General features: G+C 36.7%; 1 protein-coding gene across 6 annotated transcripts in view; it reads right to left on the bottom strand.

The window, feature by feature from the left end:
• Nucleotides 1-13,516, bottom strand: part of RBMS3 (RNA binding motif single stranded interacting protein 3) — a 448,136-nt gene that overhangs the window by 28,950 nt on the left and 405,670 nt on the right. For all 6 annotated transcript variants that reach the window (XM_051612906.1, XM_051612908.1, XM_051612907.1 and 3 more), the window contains exon 11: nt 7,595-7,705. In XM_051612906.1, the coding sequence (XP_051468866.1) occupies nt 7,595-7,705 (111 nt within the window). The remainder of the gene's footprint in view (nt 1-7,594; nt 7,706-13,516) is intronic.

Raw genomic sequence — 13,516 nt, 5'->3', positions numbered from 1 at the left:
AATTTGGATTAATTACATCTCTGGAAAGCCATATTAATCACTTCTATAGAATCACACAAGTCTACTTTAAACACAGGCAGGACAATAGAAACAAGTTTGGTTCTAATAAGGCAGAGTTGTGTTGTTCATTGTAAAACTGAAAACACATTTTACAAAACAGAAACACATCAATAAAATGCAGATGACAGACCTGACATTTAGAGTACTTTTGTTTTCCAACTTTTATTGAGTTTGCCACTTGTAGATGTGGCAGGATGTTTTAAACCTAGAATTATTTTCAGCTCTTTTTAATCTACTATTCGTTCCTCTTTTCTCCTTCCCTGTTAAATAAAGAGCCTCTTTCATCTAAATCCTGGGAGGTGGTTGAGTCACCATCCCTGGCTGTGTTTAAGGGTCATTTGGATGTGGTGTTGGTGGATATGGTTTAGGGGACAACTTTGTAGAGTAGGGATGATGGTTGGACTCTGTGATCCCAAACTGAATAGTTCTATGATTCTACCTTACACACCCCATGAAAACCAAACCAAATTAAACCAATCTTTTCTCTCCAAAACCTGCCCTATTATTTGTGGCATCAAATGCAATTTCGCATGAACGTGTGGTTTATTTCCTTTTTGCCCTCCTATCATTCCAAGTTTTTAGGGGACTGAACTACTAGCAGCTAGCTAAATAAGTTAATATTCTTGGTTCATGTTGAGCAGACATATGAACAAAAATCTCTGGGAGTATGACTAAAGGTGAGCCTTTGAGTGGGGTATGTGCAGATCACTTGCTAGCTGCCAGGTACCAAAGGGTTTATGGCATTGAACTTCTCTTCACTATTGCAAAATAGAAATTACCGATTTATCCACAGTGCATGGCTATCACTAAATAACGTGCTTTGGAAGGCAGAACTTTAAAATACATTCCAATTGTCTTTCAAAGTTTCACCAGGTTGCACTTCTAGAAATCACAAAATAGGGTTGCAGGAGCCATCTGTACGAAAATACTGGAGAAACAAGCCCCTAAGCAGTCTAGTTCATATATACGTTAAATCAGCTGCAAGTTAATTATATGAATGATGTGTCTGATTATGAAAATTAAGCTACATTAGCTATGGCTCTTTTGGCTGATATTTTTTGCATTGCTGATCTATCACTGTTGCTTTGTGTTGATTTAACTTTTTATCCTGACAACCAGGGAAGTTGAGTCGTTCTCTGAAATGGGTAATGTCACTTTGAGTCTGTAGCTGATAACTCAAAGAGGCTAGAAATCCTAAACAGAAGCATCTGTTCATTTGTGGAAGTGTCGTGTAAAGGTAAAATTGAACACCGTATAAAAGCTACTGATAAACTGGGCTCATATGAAGGGCTGCTTGAACCAAAAATGGAATACCCTCCATCTGTGCTTATTCTCCTCTTACATTCCCCTTCTCTGCCTCTGAGGGTAGGTACACTTGCACATAAAGGTGAACAGTAAGTCACTACAAAAAAGGGTAGGAAAGTAAAGCTGAATTCAGAAGAGAAGAGGGAGCACTACAGAAATGAGATTTTTATAAACTCAGTACATTCAAGAAGACCATCTAACAACAGCTATGGTCAAATGTAGACTGTGGAACCCATGCTAAGACAGCTGATTAGAAAGATCATCCTCGATATGAGGGCTGATCAGCCCACTTCTCACAAGAGTCAGTGGGACTTGAAGATTGTCCAAAACCAGAAAAGAGCACATCTTTGCTTGTTGACCCTACCAGGTGTTTGAAGTATAAATTTTCAAATTAAGAATTTTTCCATCCTGCTGTTGCACCTGCAAAAGCTTCCTCATAGAAATCTTGAATCTATTTTTGAAGATTGCTAGGCAATTTCTCTCAGTAATGTTCTGTGGCAGTGACTTCTGCAAATTGATTAAATGCTTCATCAAAAAATTATTTGTTCCTTGTTGACTGCTTGGAATTTGGTGTTTTTCAGTTGTACTGAGTGCCCCTTTTTATCTCAGGCAAATTGGAGCTGCCTTTCAAGAGGCTGTTAGGGAAGAAGGGTGCAGGATTATTTTTTGTTTGTGTTTTGTTGTTGGGTTTTTTGTTTGTTTGTTTTTGTTTTGTTTGTTCTTATAAATAAATCTTGACAGAGCTTATGCTGTTCTTTTCAACCAGGATAATTTCCCCTTAAATTAATCTCCTGCCCCAGACAGCTCAATGCTGTTAATCGCTTCCATTTGCCCTGGTCCTTAGCTGAATAAATGGACAAGGATGATCTTAAGTTTCAGCCTGAACTGTGCTAATTTCATTTGAAATTGGTTCAGTTGTATATTTTCCACACAAACAGTAAATGAAACTGTCAGTCAATAAATAAAATAAAAGAGCTTCAAGATTAACACCTGATAATGTGAAAGGCACAAGACTGCAAATAAACTTTGCTCCTGTAACTCTCTGAGGACCTTGCGACATACAATTAGAATAACAGAGAGTGCTTTTTGTAACAAGAATCTGAACATCAGGGGAATGTGATGATGTTTCAGCTCCATGTAGCTGTACTATGTGCAAATAGAATTGCAGATTAAACAGGAAAAAACCCAACCCTATCTAACAAAGCAGTTATTCTGCTGAGGCCTTTAGGTGACATTTTAAACCACAAGTGATCATGGAGTATCCAAAGGAAATAAAAGATAAAAAACTTATAACAAGCTTGTTGTTCCATTGAAGGGTTCTGGAGATATCATCAAGCTCTGCTGGCAACAAAAAGAACTAACAAAGTAAAAGATAAGACTGATGTACCCACATAACAAGCCTGTTATTCCATTGAGAGATTTTTGGTGATACTGTAGAACAGGAAAGCTGAGTTAAGGTGGTTAGCAGTTTCAACGGAATCTCACATTAGATCAATGCATTTCTTCTACCTGACTCCATTTTTAATACAGAGGTAACTAGAACAATGAAAGAATTTTTTTTTTTTTTTTTTTGGAGGGGGAGGTAGTTAAAAAATGCAATGGAGAATTTATTTTGTAAGTTGCCCATTATGTTTCTAAATTAGAAACTGAAAGCTGAGTGAACTGTCTGCAAGCATGAAGAATAATTAAGCAGCAGAGTTGAGCTAGCAGTTTTAGTAAAAAACCTGGCTACTTCTCACTCTCCCATTGGTGTGGTCCTCAAAGGCTGAAGATGAAACAAATCTATGCTAAAGGACTTTCGAAAGAGAGAGAAAAAAAAGCTGGAATTGCCCCTCTACCAACAAGGACTAACCAAGTCTGCCTCAGTATGTTGGATGAAACTGGAAGCCAAGCGGTATCTGAAATGGATGCTAACAGCATGGAAGGGAGAGAAACGCAGACCAAGAAAATGCATAACAGAAAACTTCCTACAGGAATGAGCAGCAGAGGAGAAAGAATAGAGCAAATCATCTTCCTGCTGAAAAGGTGGATTGTTGCTGCTGACGGCCAAATGTGGAAGCACCTCAATAAGAGGGAACTGAGCAATAGGGACAGAAAGCAGTGATCAGGCTGCTTAGTTTTTATATTTCTAAAGGTTTCTGTATTATATCCACTCAGGCATCAATCACAACTTTATTAAACCACAAAACAGATGTCAGATCAATGGCTGTATCAGAAACATTTTGAATGACAGGCTGATGGTGGAATAATTCCAGCCTCCATACATTATTAAACACATACTAAGCTGCTCTTTCAATGCTACCATTACAGGCTCACTCACTCTGTTCTCCCTCAGTGGTACCTTTTTTAATAGCAGACCTAATTGTAGATGAATATTACATAGGAAAAACAAGACTTACTGTAATAAATAATCATAAACTAGTAAACAAAAGAAACATTTCAAGGTTAAAACCAGTTGCCTGCTTTCACATTATGCCTCCTGGCATTAAAATTTTTTTTTAATACAACTGTAGGAGCTGAGGCTGGGTAGTCAGCCTTAATCAGAATATTCAGACTTACCACTTTTTTGCTATAATCTTCACACAATTTAAGCATAGCTTTTCTTTACATATTTGCCCACAGCCAGTGTACCCATGTAAATGCTTTCTGCTTTTTTTTGAGTGAAGAGGTATGTAAGAAAAATACATATAAATTTGGCAGAAATCTCTCCTCTGGCAGATTCTCAGCTTAACTCCAGATTTCAGGCAGATTTGGGGAGGTGATCAGAGTAGCACACTTGCCTCTCAATTAATCTCAATTAAAGAGTGCTCCTCTGTGAAGGGTCTCCCCTCTGGAACAGCTTCAGCCTGGACAGAATATTTTAATCTTTTAGAGAACATCAAAAAGCAGAGTAATTCCCACAAGATATGAGGCCTTTATGCTGTTTCTCTAGCTTGCTTGCTAGAGAATACATTTTCTGTTGAATAGTATTTTAGAAACTCAGCATTCATCCTGAATCAGGCAAGTTTGGAAGTGGGTTTGAAGTAACCTCTCACTTAAGTGACCACAGAGGTCTGTGTTGGCTGAAAAATGTGTTAATTAGCAAAATGGTTTGTCTACTGAAATGAATGTATGAAAGCCTTTAAATAAAAACTGCTTTGCATACTGCAAGCTTTTAAATTAAATTGGGAGAGTTACAGCTGATACTAAGCAGAATAATTTGTGACTTTTTGGCTTGTTTGCGTAAAAAAGTCTGGCTGGGTTCTTGAAAGATAGCTGGCGGCTCTTTATGGCACCCTGTTGCATAGTTTTAAGGATAAAATTTAAAATTATGTTAATAACAAAAATGTTAAGTTTATGTTTTCTATCTCCCATAAAACTTAGTCCTGCTGAGGTACTCACAGTAGCGTGTTTTGATCTTGGCTCAATTTGTCATGGTTTTATGCTCTCAATGCTCCTCTCTCTGGACTGAAAATCAGACTTCAGAATAAAGGAAGTAAAAATATCTCTAAATAAATAATCTCTCTAAATATATCATATGTCCAAGTAGGTTGTCCATTTTCCTCATATTTTTTTCTGTAACAGAACAAGTTAGTAAGATGATGTGATGATGGATACATCCAACAAAACTGCTTTTGGCAGCCCAAATCCTAAAGCTCTCCCTTTAATTCCTGACAGGAGGAACTCCCAATGATCTCCTTGATTATCCTGCTTGCATGAGGACTTTAACTGAATATGGTTCTGACTGTATTTTTACCAAAGAGAAATCCTATATATGATAAAATAATGTCATTTGAGATTTATGAAAAGGCTACGGATATTATAACACCCAACAATCATTTACTCTTTCTTGCTATTTCAGTTACCTGTTAAGGAGTTAAGAGTGATAAAGACAGTAAACATAAACCTATGGGATACCTCTCAATGTGTTTCAAGAAGTTGTCAGGGAAAGCTGTGAAATTGAAAAATGCTGTGCTAAGAGATAGGAAAAGGAAGGAAATATTTTCTTTACTTCCAGTTTCAGTAGAATAAATTCAGGATTTTACTGTCATCCACTAGATCACTCACTGCCTTTCAGAATTCTTCCCCTGCCTCCCCAGGTGGAATTGTTTCTAAGGATTTGTTACTATGAACACTGTAATGGTGGTCTCAAGCCAGAAGAGAACTTTAGTTGGCAATTTTCTAGTTTGCATTAGGATAGAGAGAAAATGAGTGCAGAAGACACAGAATCTCAGGGGTTGGAAGGGACCTCAAAAGATCATCTAGTCCAACCCCCCTGCCAGAGCAGGGTCACCTAGAGTACATCACACAGGAAGGCGCCCCGGCGGGTTTTGAATGTCTCCAGTGAAGAAGACTCCACAACCTCTCTGGGCAGCCTGTTCCAGTGCTCTGTCACTCTCACAGTAAAGAAATTTTTTCTGATGTTTATGTGGAACCTTCTATGTTCCACTTTGTACCCATTGCCTCTAGTCCTATCACTAGACATCACTGTAAAAATCCTGGCTCCATCCTCCAGACACTCGCCCTTAACATATTTGTAAACATTGATGAGGTCACTCCTCAGTCTCCAAGCTAAAGAGACCCAGCTCCTTCAGCCTTTCCTCATAAGGGAGATGTTCCACTCCCTTAATTATCTTTGTGTCTCTGCACTGGACTCTTTCAAGCAGTTCCCTGTACTTCTTGAACTGAGGGGCCCAGAACTGGACACAATATTCCAGATGCCGCCTCACCAAGGCAGAATAGAGGGGGAGGAGAACCTCTCTTGACCTACTAACCACACCCTTTCTAATACACCCCAGGATGCCACTGGCTTTCTTGGCTACAATGTCTGTAAGAGTCATGGAAATTAAAATAACAGAGAAGAAAAACTGTATAGGAGCTGCTCAGCACCACAACCAGAATTCATTTTCCATTTTCTTGTCTTAATTTTTAAACACACTTTTAAATCACAGTGATTACAGACATATAAATTCTCACAAATGCTAACATTTTCTTCAGTTTCATCTCTCCAGAAGGGAAAAATGAAGTTATATTTTTTGTTTTTTTAAAGGGGGAAAGGACAACAGAGATACAATTAAATTTGACAGATAAGAAAAAAGGAGAGGAAGAGAAGACAGGAGAAAGAGGAAGAGAAGACCCAATGTAATGAGTTAAAATAATTTTTAAGGCTGCATCTTCATTCAGCACCTTACTCATTTAAAAAGCACGGAAACACACAAAAACCACCACCACCAAAAAAACCCACAAAAACAAGAAAACACAACAAAACACACCCCAAAGTTGGAAAACTGTGTGTCCTATGGATTAGTATACAGTAGCACAGTGATGAAGTAGAAGAAAAAAACTGTGAATGCATAATAAATATTTCATGTAATTATTACATAAAATGTGTTTGTTTAAACATACAAGTGTAATGTTTATGCCTGCATTTTTGTGAAAATATGCATGCACACACTCACATGCCAAAACACCCTATATTTTGTGTAGGCTGTTGTATTTGAGGAATATTTCAGAGTTTTATTAATTTGTATTAAGAGTATTTTTTGTCTCTCTCTGACTCTGGGAGACTTAATTGAATCTGACTTAACCAGCGTAAAGAGAAAATAATTGTTGAAATATGCATGTTTAAATATAATATACTAGAAACACAGCTGGCCTTGACCTAAAATCACATTTCTGAGCCTGGAGCAAACTAAGGATGGCTAGCTGCTATGGGTTAGAAATGAGTACTGGATCATACCACAAAGCCAAATCTCCCACCTCCCAGTGGTATAAAACTCACTAGATTTCCAAGCAGACAGTATCTGATTAAAAACCAAATTGACAGAGTGCTTTCCTATTCACATGAGAATTAGTACAGGTAATTCCTGCTAAGTACAGAACAGTTCTTGTTCACCTACTGTTTTATACTACTTTGCCATTTTTGCTCTATAATACCTCATGACAATTCTAAGATGGTTTTAGAAACATATCTGTAGATACATGTCTCAGTAACATAGCAATATGGGAATATTGTTTGTGTAATACATCATGTTTGAGTCATGATGAAAAGCACTTTGATACGTTTGCCTGGACCGGGCCAGACATCTCTGGAAAGAAGAAAAAAATAATAAAATAAAAATCCTGGCAATATTAAACTGCAAAAAGGTGAAGCCCTGAAAACCCAAGAGTAATAAATTACTTGGAGAAGCTCAGTAAGCAATAAATGTTTTGCAACACAGAAAGTAAATAACATAATCTATAATCTTACCGTTCCTGTTGTGCCCAAGGAAAGGTGGTTCATCTGTTGGGTCAGAGGGCCCATCATGCTTGCTGGCTGCATTGACATAGTGTGGTCCATTGTTGGTGTTATCACAGCACCCTATAAACACACATAATTTACACTTCAACATTCCACTTTAAAAAAAACAAACTACATTCTCTAAATGGGTGAACTGAGCTGAAAACTTGACATGAATCTTAAAAGAGACCAATATATCTGTCAGTGGAAATATGTTTTGATCCTATTGACAACCAAACTACACACATATATTATTTGTACTACTAATGAGGCCATTTTATGTCAGTTCCAATTAAGTGTCATTTTTTACTTCATTGCTTCTGACAAACACATGCATATGTTCTTTCTATGATGAATGCTACTGTGCAGTTCAAAATGCCTGTCATTTCTACTTTTCCATATCCTATATAGAACATTCTTACAAACAGATCACATATGTCCCCAATTTTCTCTGACTTCTAAAACCTTCAGTCACTGAGATCTTCAACCTATTATGGTAATTATCTTGGATTTTTCCAGTCTCAATTAAGAACTCTTACTCATGACATTTTATAGCTGATTAAGTAAAACTAGCTTATTGACAGCAGATTTGGTAGTGACAGTCATTTAAAACACATACACAGTATTTAAAAGCATTTTTCTTCTTTGCATGAAAAACAAAGACATTAATAACAAATAGCATATGAACTGAAGCAAGAACACAAAAATGAGACAAAAGACATGCCAAAGTAGCCTTGGAGAAAGCTTCTTAGCCATTCATATTCCTTAGGTTTTGCTCTCCCCAGGGTTCCATGTTGGTAACCTCATGCCTTAGTGAAGTCTTCGTTCTTTTCAATTCTATGGTGTAAAATGCTACTTTGTGTGTTGGTTAGAGAAAATCAGTCCAAAACAGAGTGGCTTGCTCTTTTTCTTGCAGACAGTGAGATAAGGAGGTATTTCCAGCTATTTCTTCATATGAAGTAATAGCTTTACTTTGTGCATATGCATGTTTGTGTTCACACACTATAAATTTGCATAAATGATCACAACATTACATCTGCTAAATGCATGGAAAATGTGGATGACTCTATTTGTTTAAAAAAAAAAAAAGGAAAATTGACTTTTTTTCCATCAAGATTACTGACAGAATCCAGCTATAAACAGGAATTTAAAATGAATTAGTTCCAAAACCCACAGCACACCTGTTCTTAAATTTCTGTCTCACATTTATGTAGAACTATGTGACTGTATTGCCAAGGATCTGATTAGAAGCAAAAGACATCAAATTTTCAGTGGCAAATAAAAAGATACAAACAAGCAAAAAAATGTTGACGAAGTACCAATTAATTTTTTTCTCACCTTCCAGCAATATTTTGTCTATGCACATCCTATCTGAGAAGCTGCAATTCTGCAGTCTTTGCAAACTCATTACTTGCATGCAACGGTAAAGAGGAGGGAGGCTCAGCTTGTTCAGTCCTTTTTGTAATACCCTCAGTATACAAAATACATACATACTTGTTTTATGTCACACTGTGCATTACATTTCTTGCACTGGCAAGAGTCCCTAGAGAAATTTGGCAAATTACAGAAACTAGCCTCCACAGAACACATCATGATTCTGAATAAATTTATACAATAACATGATCAGTGTGCAAGTATCAAAACTGCAATGCCTGTGAACACTTTTGCCTCTTTCTTGGCTGTATTAATTTGTACTGGTTTACACAGATACATAGATTAAACCATGGATTAACTCATGCTAATTACCTACCACAGTGCTTACACTCTCCTTTGTTGCCATAGGTCCTTACAAATCAAGATAGCCACAAACCTCCACAAAATTTCTTCCATCACAGCAGAGTTAACATTTTATTTATTTTTATTTATTTATTTTATTAAAAAAGCCCTTCTCTCCTCCTTACATGACATTCTTCTCTTCATACTGTTGCTCTCTTTTTGCTGCAAAAAAAATCTATCCTTTGATGTGTCTGAAAGCAAATCTGCAGGGCATAAACTTACTCAGCCCATTTGCCAGTCCCTGCTTAGTAGATTCAGTGCAAGAGTCTGAAATGACACCAGTTGCATGGGATAGCAGGGCTGTTCCTCTTGAGGAGCACACAGTCAGACAGAGTCTTAGGGTTTGGATATTCACCTGCACTTTTTGGTTATGGTAAGAAATCATAAGCCTTATGCTCAGAATGATCTACACCACAAAATAGCATATTTTTTTAATGTACCAAACCATAAACACTCAAACCAAATTAATCAGATGATAAATAGCTCTCAGTTCCCTCTATGAGCAGGTGTTTGGGTTTTTTCTAAGAGATGGACAACTGCCTCAGGACTTTGTGAGCTCCCAGCACAAGTAAGCTCCCACTTGTGCTGTCTGATGGGGTAAGCAGAAAGTCACACCTGCACCACAGCTTCATGCAGCCCCGTGCTGCCAGCAGTAGTGGTTGCAGTTAATTTAGGATGATTCAAAGGCTTAAAATATCTAGTTTTCCTTGCAAATATGTTTATTTCAAAGGTATGGTTGGAGGAACTTGTTGTGATTACAGATATGACAGACTGATAGCTATTCCTGTGTATAAATTCAGGAACCTGAAAATGAAGAAGGAGTAGTGGTGAAGGAAGTCTTATGATTTAGTGTGGTAAACGCAAGTGCCAGACACATAGTGGAAAAATCTGATAGCAAATGTCTCTCAGTAAATAGGTAAGGAAGACAGGTTTTGCAACTAAACTATTAAAAAAATATAAACTGGAAAGAAAATATATCAAGGACAAAAAAACCTGTTCAAATACAGTAAATATATTATTTTAAATATAATATACATATTTTATAGTCCCTAAATATAAACCATTTAATAAGTTAGGAAAGAAGTTGGGAAAACAAATCAAGTATTTGCAGCTTTCCTAAGACAGCTTAACATGTTTGAAGCTGACAGTTACCTAGAGCAGAGAATTACATTCATTTGCCAGACCATTAATTCACCAGAGTTTGCAGAATCCTCTTGTGATCACGTAGGGAAAAAAGTTATACTTAATTAAGGAAATATCATCTGGTTGTTAGGGTGACACCCAGTCTCCAGACCATAATGCGTTTCATAATACATGCTGTCAAGTCCATTCATATTCAACTTATTTAGCTGCAGAAGACAACAATGTCTTGCATCAGCTGTTGCCATCATATTAAAAGTAATTTGATTCTTTTCAGCCTATAATAGGTATTTGCTGATAAACATCAACTTGGCAACTGGCAAAGGCTACAGCAAACATATTTTTCATCTTCATCAGTCTGGACGTCTGATTTAACTGAGTTTGTAAACTGTATAGAGAGAGACATCCTAGCATAGCATAATAGTACTGAAGGTCCAGCTTATTTGAAAAAAGCTGTAGAAGAAATGATAATGTGATTTTTGCCACTGCCTTTGCCAAAACAAGTAGTTGCCCTGCCAGTTATTTAGGTCTGCCCTGTTGCCTCAGTATGATTAGGTTTTTTATACTTCCTGCAAGAAATGGGTTACTATAATGACTTTTCAATTTGGCAAGACATTCTTGGCATATGACTTGTCATACAATTTTGTCAATTAATATTAACAGGACAAATGCTAAGGAATCAACGACACAGAAGAAAATGCATGATTTTTACAACACTGCAAGAAACCCAAGATGAGTTCATTTACATGTAGACTTTAATTTCTCTTTATTTTATTTGAAAGACCTTGTTGTTTTAAAATGCTCTAAGTACCACAGACATATCTTTCATACAATAAAGTTTTTATATTTATTTCAAAGTATTTTCTATCTGTCTGTCTGTCTGTCTGTCTATCTATCTATCTATCTATCTATCTATCTATCTTTTCTATCTATCACTTGTAGAGATGCCTGGCTTTACCAACTGCAAGCACAGTCCACTGCATGTATGGCAACAAATGAAAATCACAGGAAGGACACTAAATACAGACTGCTTATTACCTTAACTAAAATAACTTTTAAGTTCTTGCCAATAACAAAAGGCATCAGCAGAAATAAAGCTTATATTAGTGCAATGATACATGCCATCTTATGTGCCTTGAAGGGTGGGAAAGTGACATCACAAATAAAAAAGTATATTAGGGGGTTTTAGGAACAGAGAGTTGAGAGATGCACTTGGGGGCCAGTGGGAGAAAGGATTAGTTAGTCCCAGCTTTCTAAAATAACAAACTGTATTAAAGGTTCGTGTTTTATTCCAGTGTTCTAATACTGATATTGAACTTAAGTCACAAATACCAGCTGAATAAATAGTTTCTAAAGCTTACAGTAAGCATCTGCTTATTTTTACAGTTTACTTTGTCTTTATTTATGAAGTTTTAACAAGTTAAGCATACTTACAAATTCTACTCTGTAAACATTGGCCAATGTAAAGCCAATAAACATTACAGCTGCAAACTTACTTTTCAGATTTGTTTACAGACACATTGTGCAGTTGTATAAGCATCAGGTCATTCAATCTGAAAAGTTATTACCATACTACCAAGTGAATGTCTTTTTGTTATCGAGAACATGTTGTTTCTTGAGGTTTCATTAAACTGAGCGAAAGGATGACTTTCCTCATACTTATCAGACCAGATGTGTCTACCAAGAATTAGTATGAAAAAACCCCAACGTGAACACTTTTTTGTAAATAAATGTATGTTCTCTGCATATTGAATAAACATCGACCATATTTCTATCAGTTTATTCTTCTGTCTAGATTGACTTGTCTCATTTCCTTGGGCTGCCTCTTACAGGCAGCAGAAAACATAGGGTCCCCTGTCAGAGCAGTGAGCCAGGTTAAGTGCTCTGAACTGGTTGTTAGGAGGCAAACCTTTCATGACTACAGCAGGAAGACTGAAGGCAGCTGTGAAATCCTTTCTGCCCTCTGTCATCAACTCTGCTAGGGAGACTTGTTGATATTCCATAAAAACTTACTATATTTCAAAATAGAAGAAAACTAGGTTTTTTTTATTCTCCCTTCCCTGCCCTTCTCAATGAAAAGTTGACAATTGCCTTGGAATTTTCTAGCTAGTTGGAGATAAAATAATTATTTGAGTACAGTAAGGAAGATCAACAAATACCAGCTAACAATGTCCATTCTGCAAATCTTAGAATTTGGTTTCATTTCATTACATTGTTGAATTTAAAAAATTGCTAAAAATTGGGTAAAGTGAGGAGGGCGCCCTAACCCTGCACTTAATCAAAGCAGTTTTAACTCTGGAATGGGCAAACCCTGACACAGACCTTCATGCACTCTGACTTCTGTGGTAAGTACTAAACAACAACTTCATATTGTAATATTTCTCATCTTGGGCATAAATTCAAATTTTTATCTGACATCACTTTCGTACCTTAGTTGAATCTCCTTGGCTCAATAGACAGGCTTGCTTTCCCTTTCTCATTATTATTTTTTACTTTTACTGCACATTTGTGAGCTTCTTTCCTCAGGTGAAAGGATATGTCATATGTCCAAGAGAGTTACTGCCCAGAAGTAACTGATCTTAAAGGATTAAGAATCCAATATAGCATGGTAAATAAAGAACCACATTTCCTACAACACTAGCTAATGGTTTTGATGTTGGTTTTTGGTTTTGTTTGTTTGTTTTCCATTGCCCTTCTTGCTTTTAACTATGTGTCCTGTCTCCTAGTTAGAAACACAGCATTTGATACCATACAGGTAGTAGCCTATATGTAGAAATGCAGATTAAAAGGATATAGAAACAGGAACAGCAAGAGATAAAGAAAACACAGTTGATGCAACAGGAGTTTTCTCTCAGTAACCATGTGCACGATAGTTGCACAAAACCTGCAACTATATTTGTACTGGTTAATAAATGTATTACATCAGGGAGTATCCCTGTGCTATTATGTCAGTAGTTTATGCTCCTACCAGAACTG

Source organism: Apus apus, chromosome 2, assembly GCF_020740795.1.
Source record: "Apus apus isolate bApuApu2 chromosome 2, bApuApu2.pri.cur, whole genome shotgun sequence".
Taxonomy (NCBI): domain Eukaryota; kingdom Metazoa; phylum Chordata; class Aves; order Apodiformes; family Apodidae; genus Apus; species Apus apus.
Note: the sequence above shows the minus strand (reverse complement) of the source record. Positions and strands in the feature narration are given on the sequence as shown.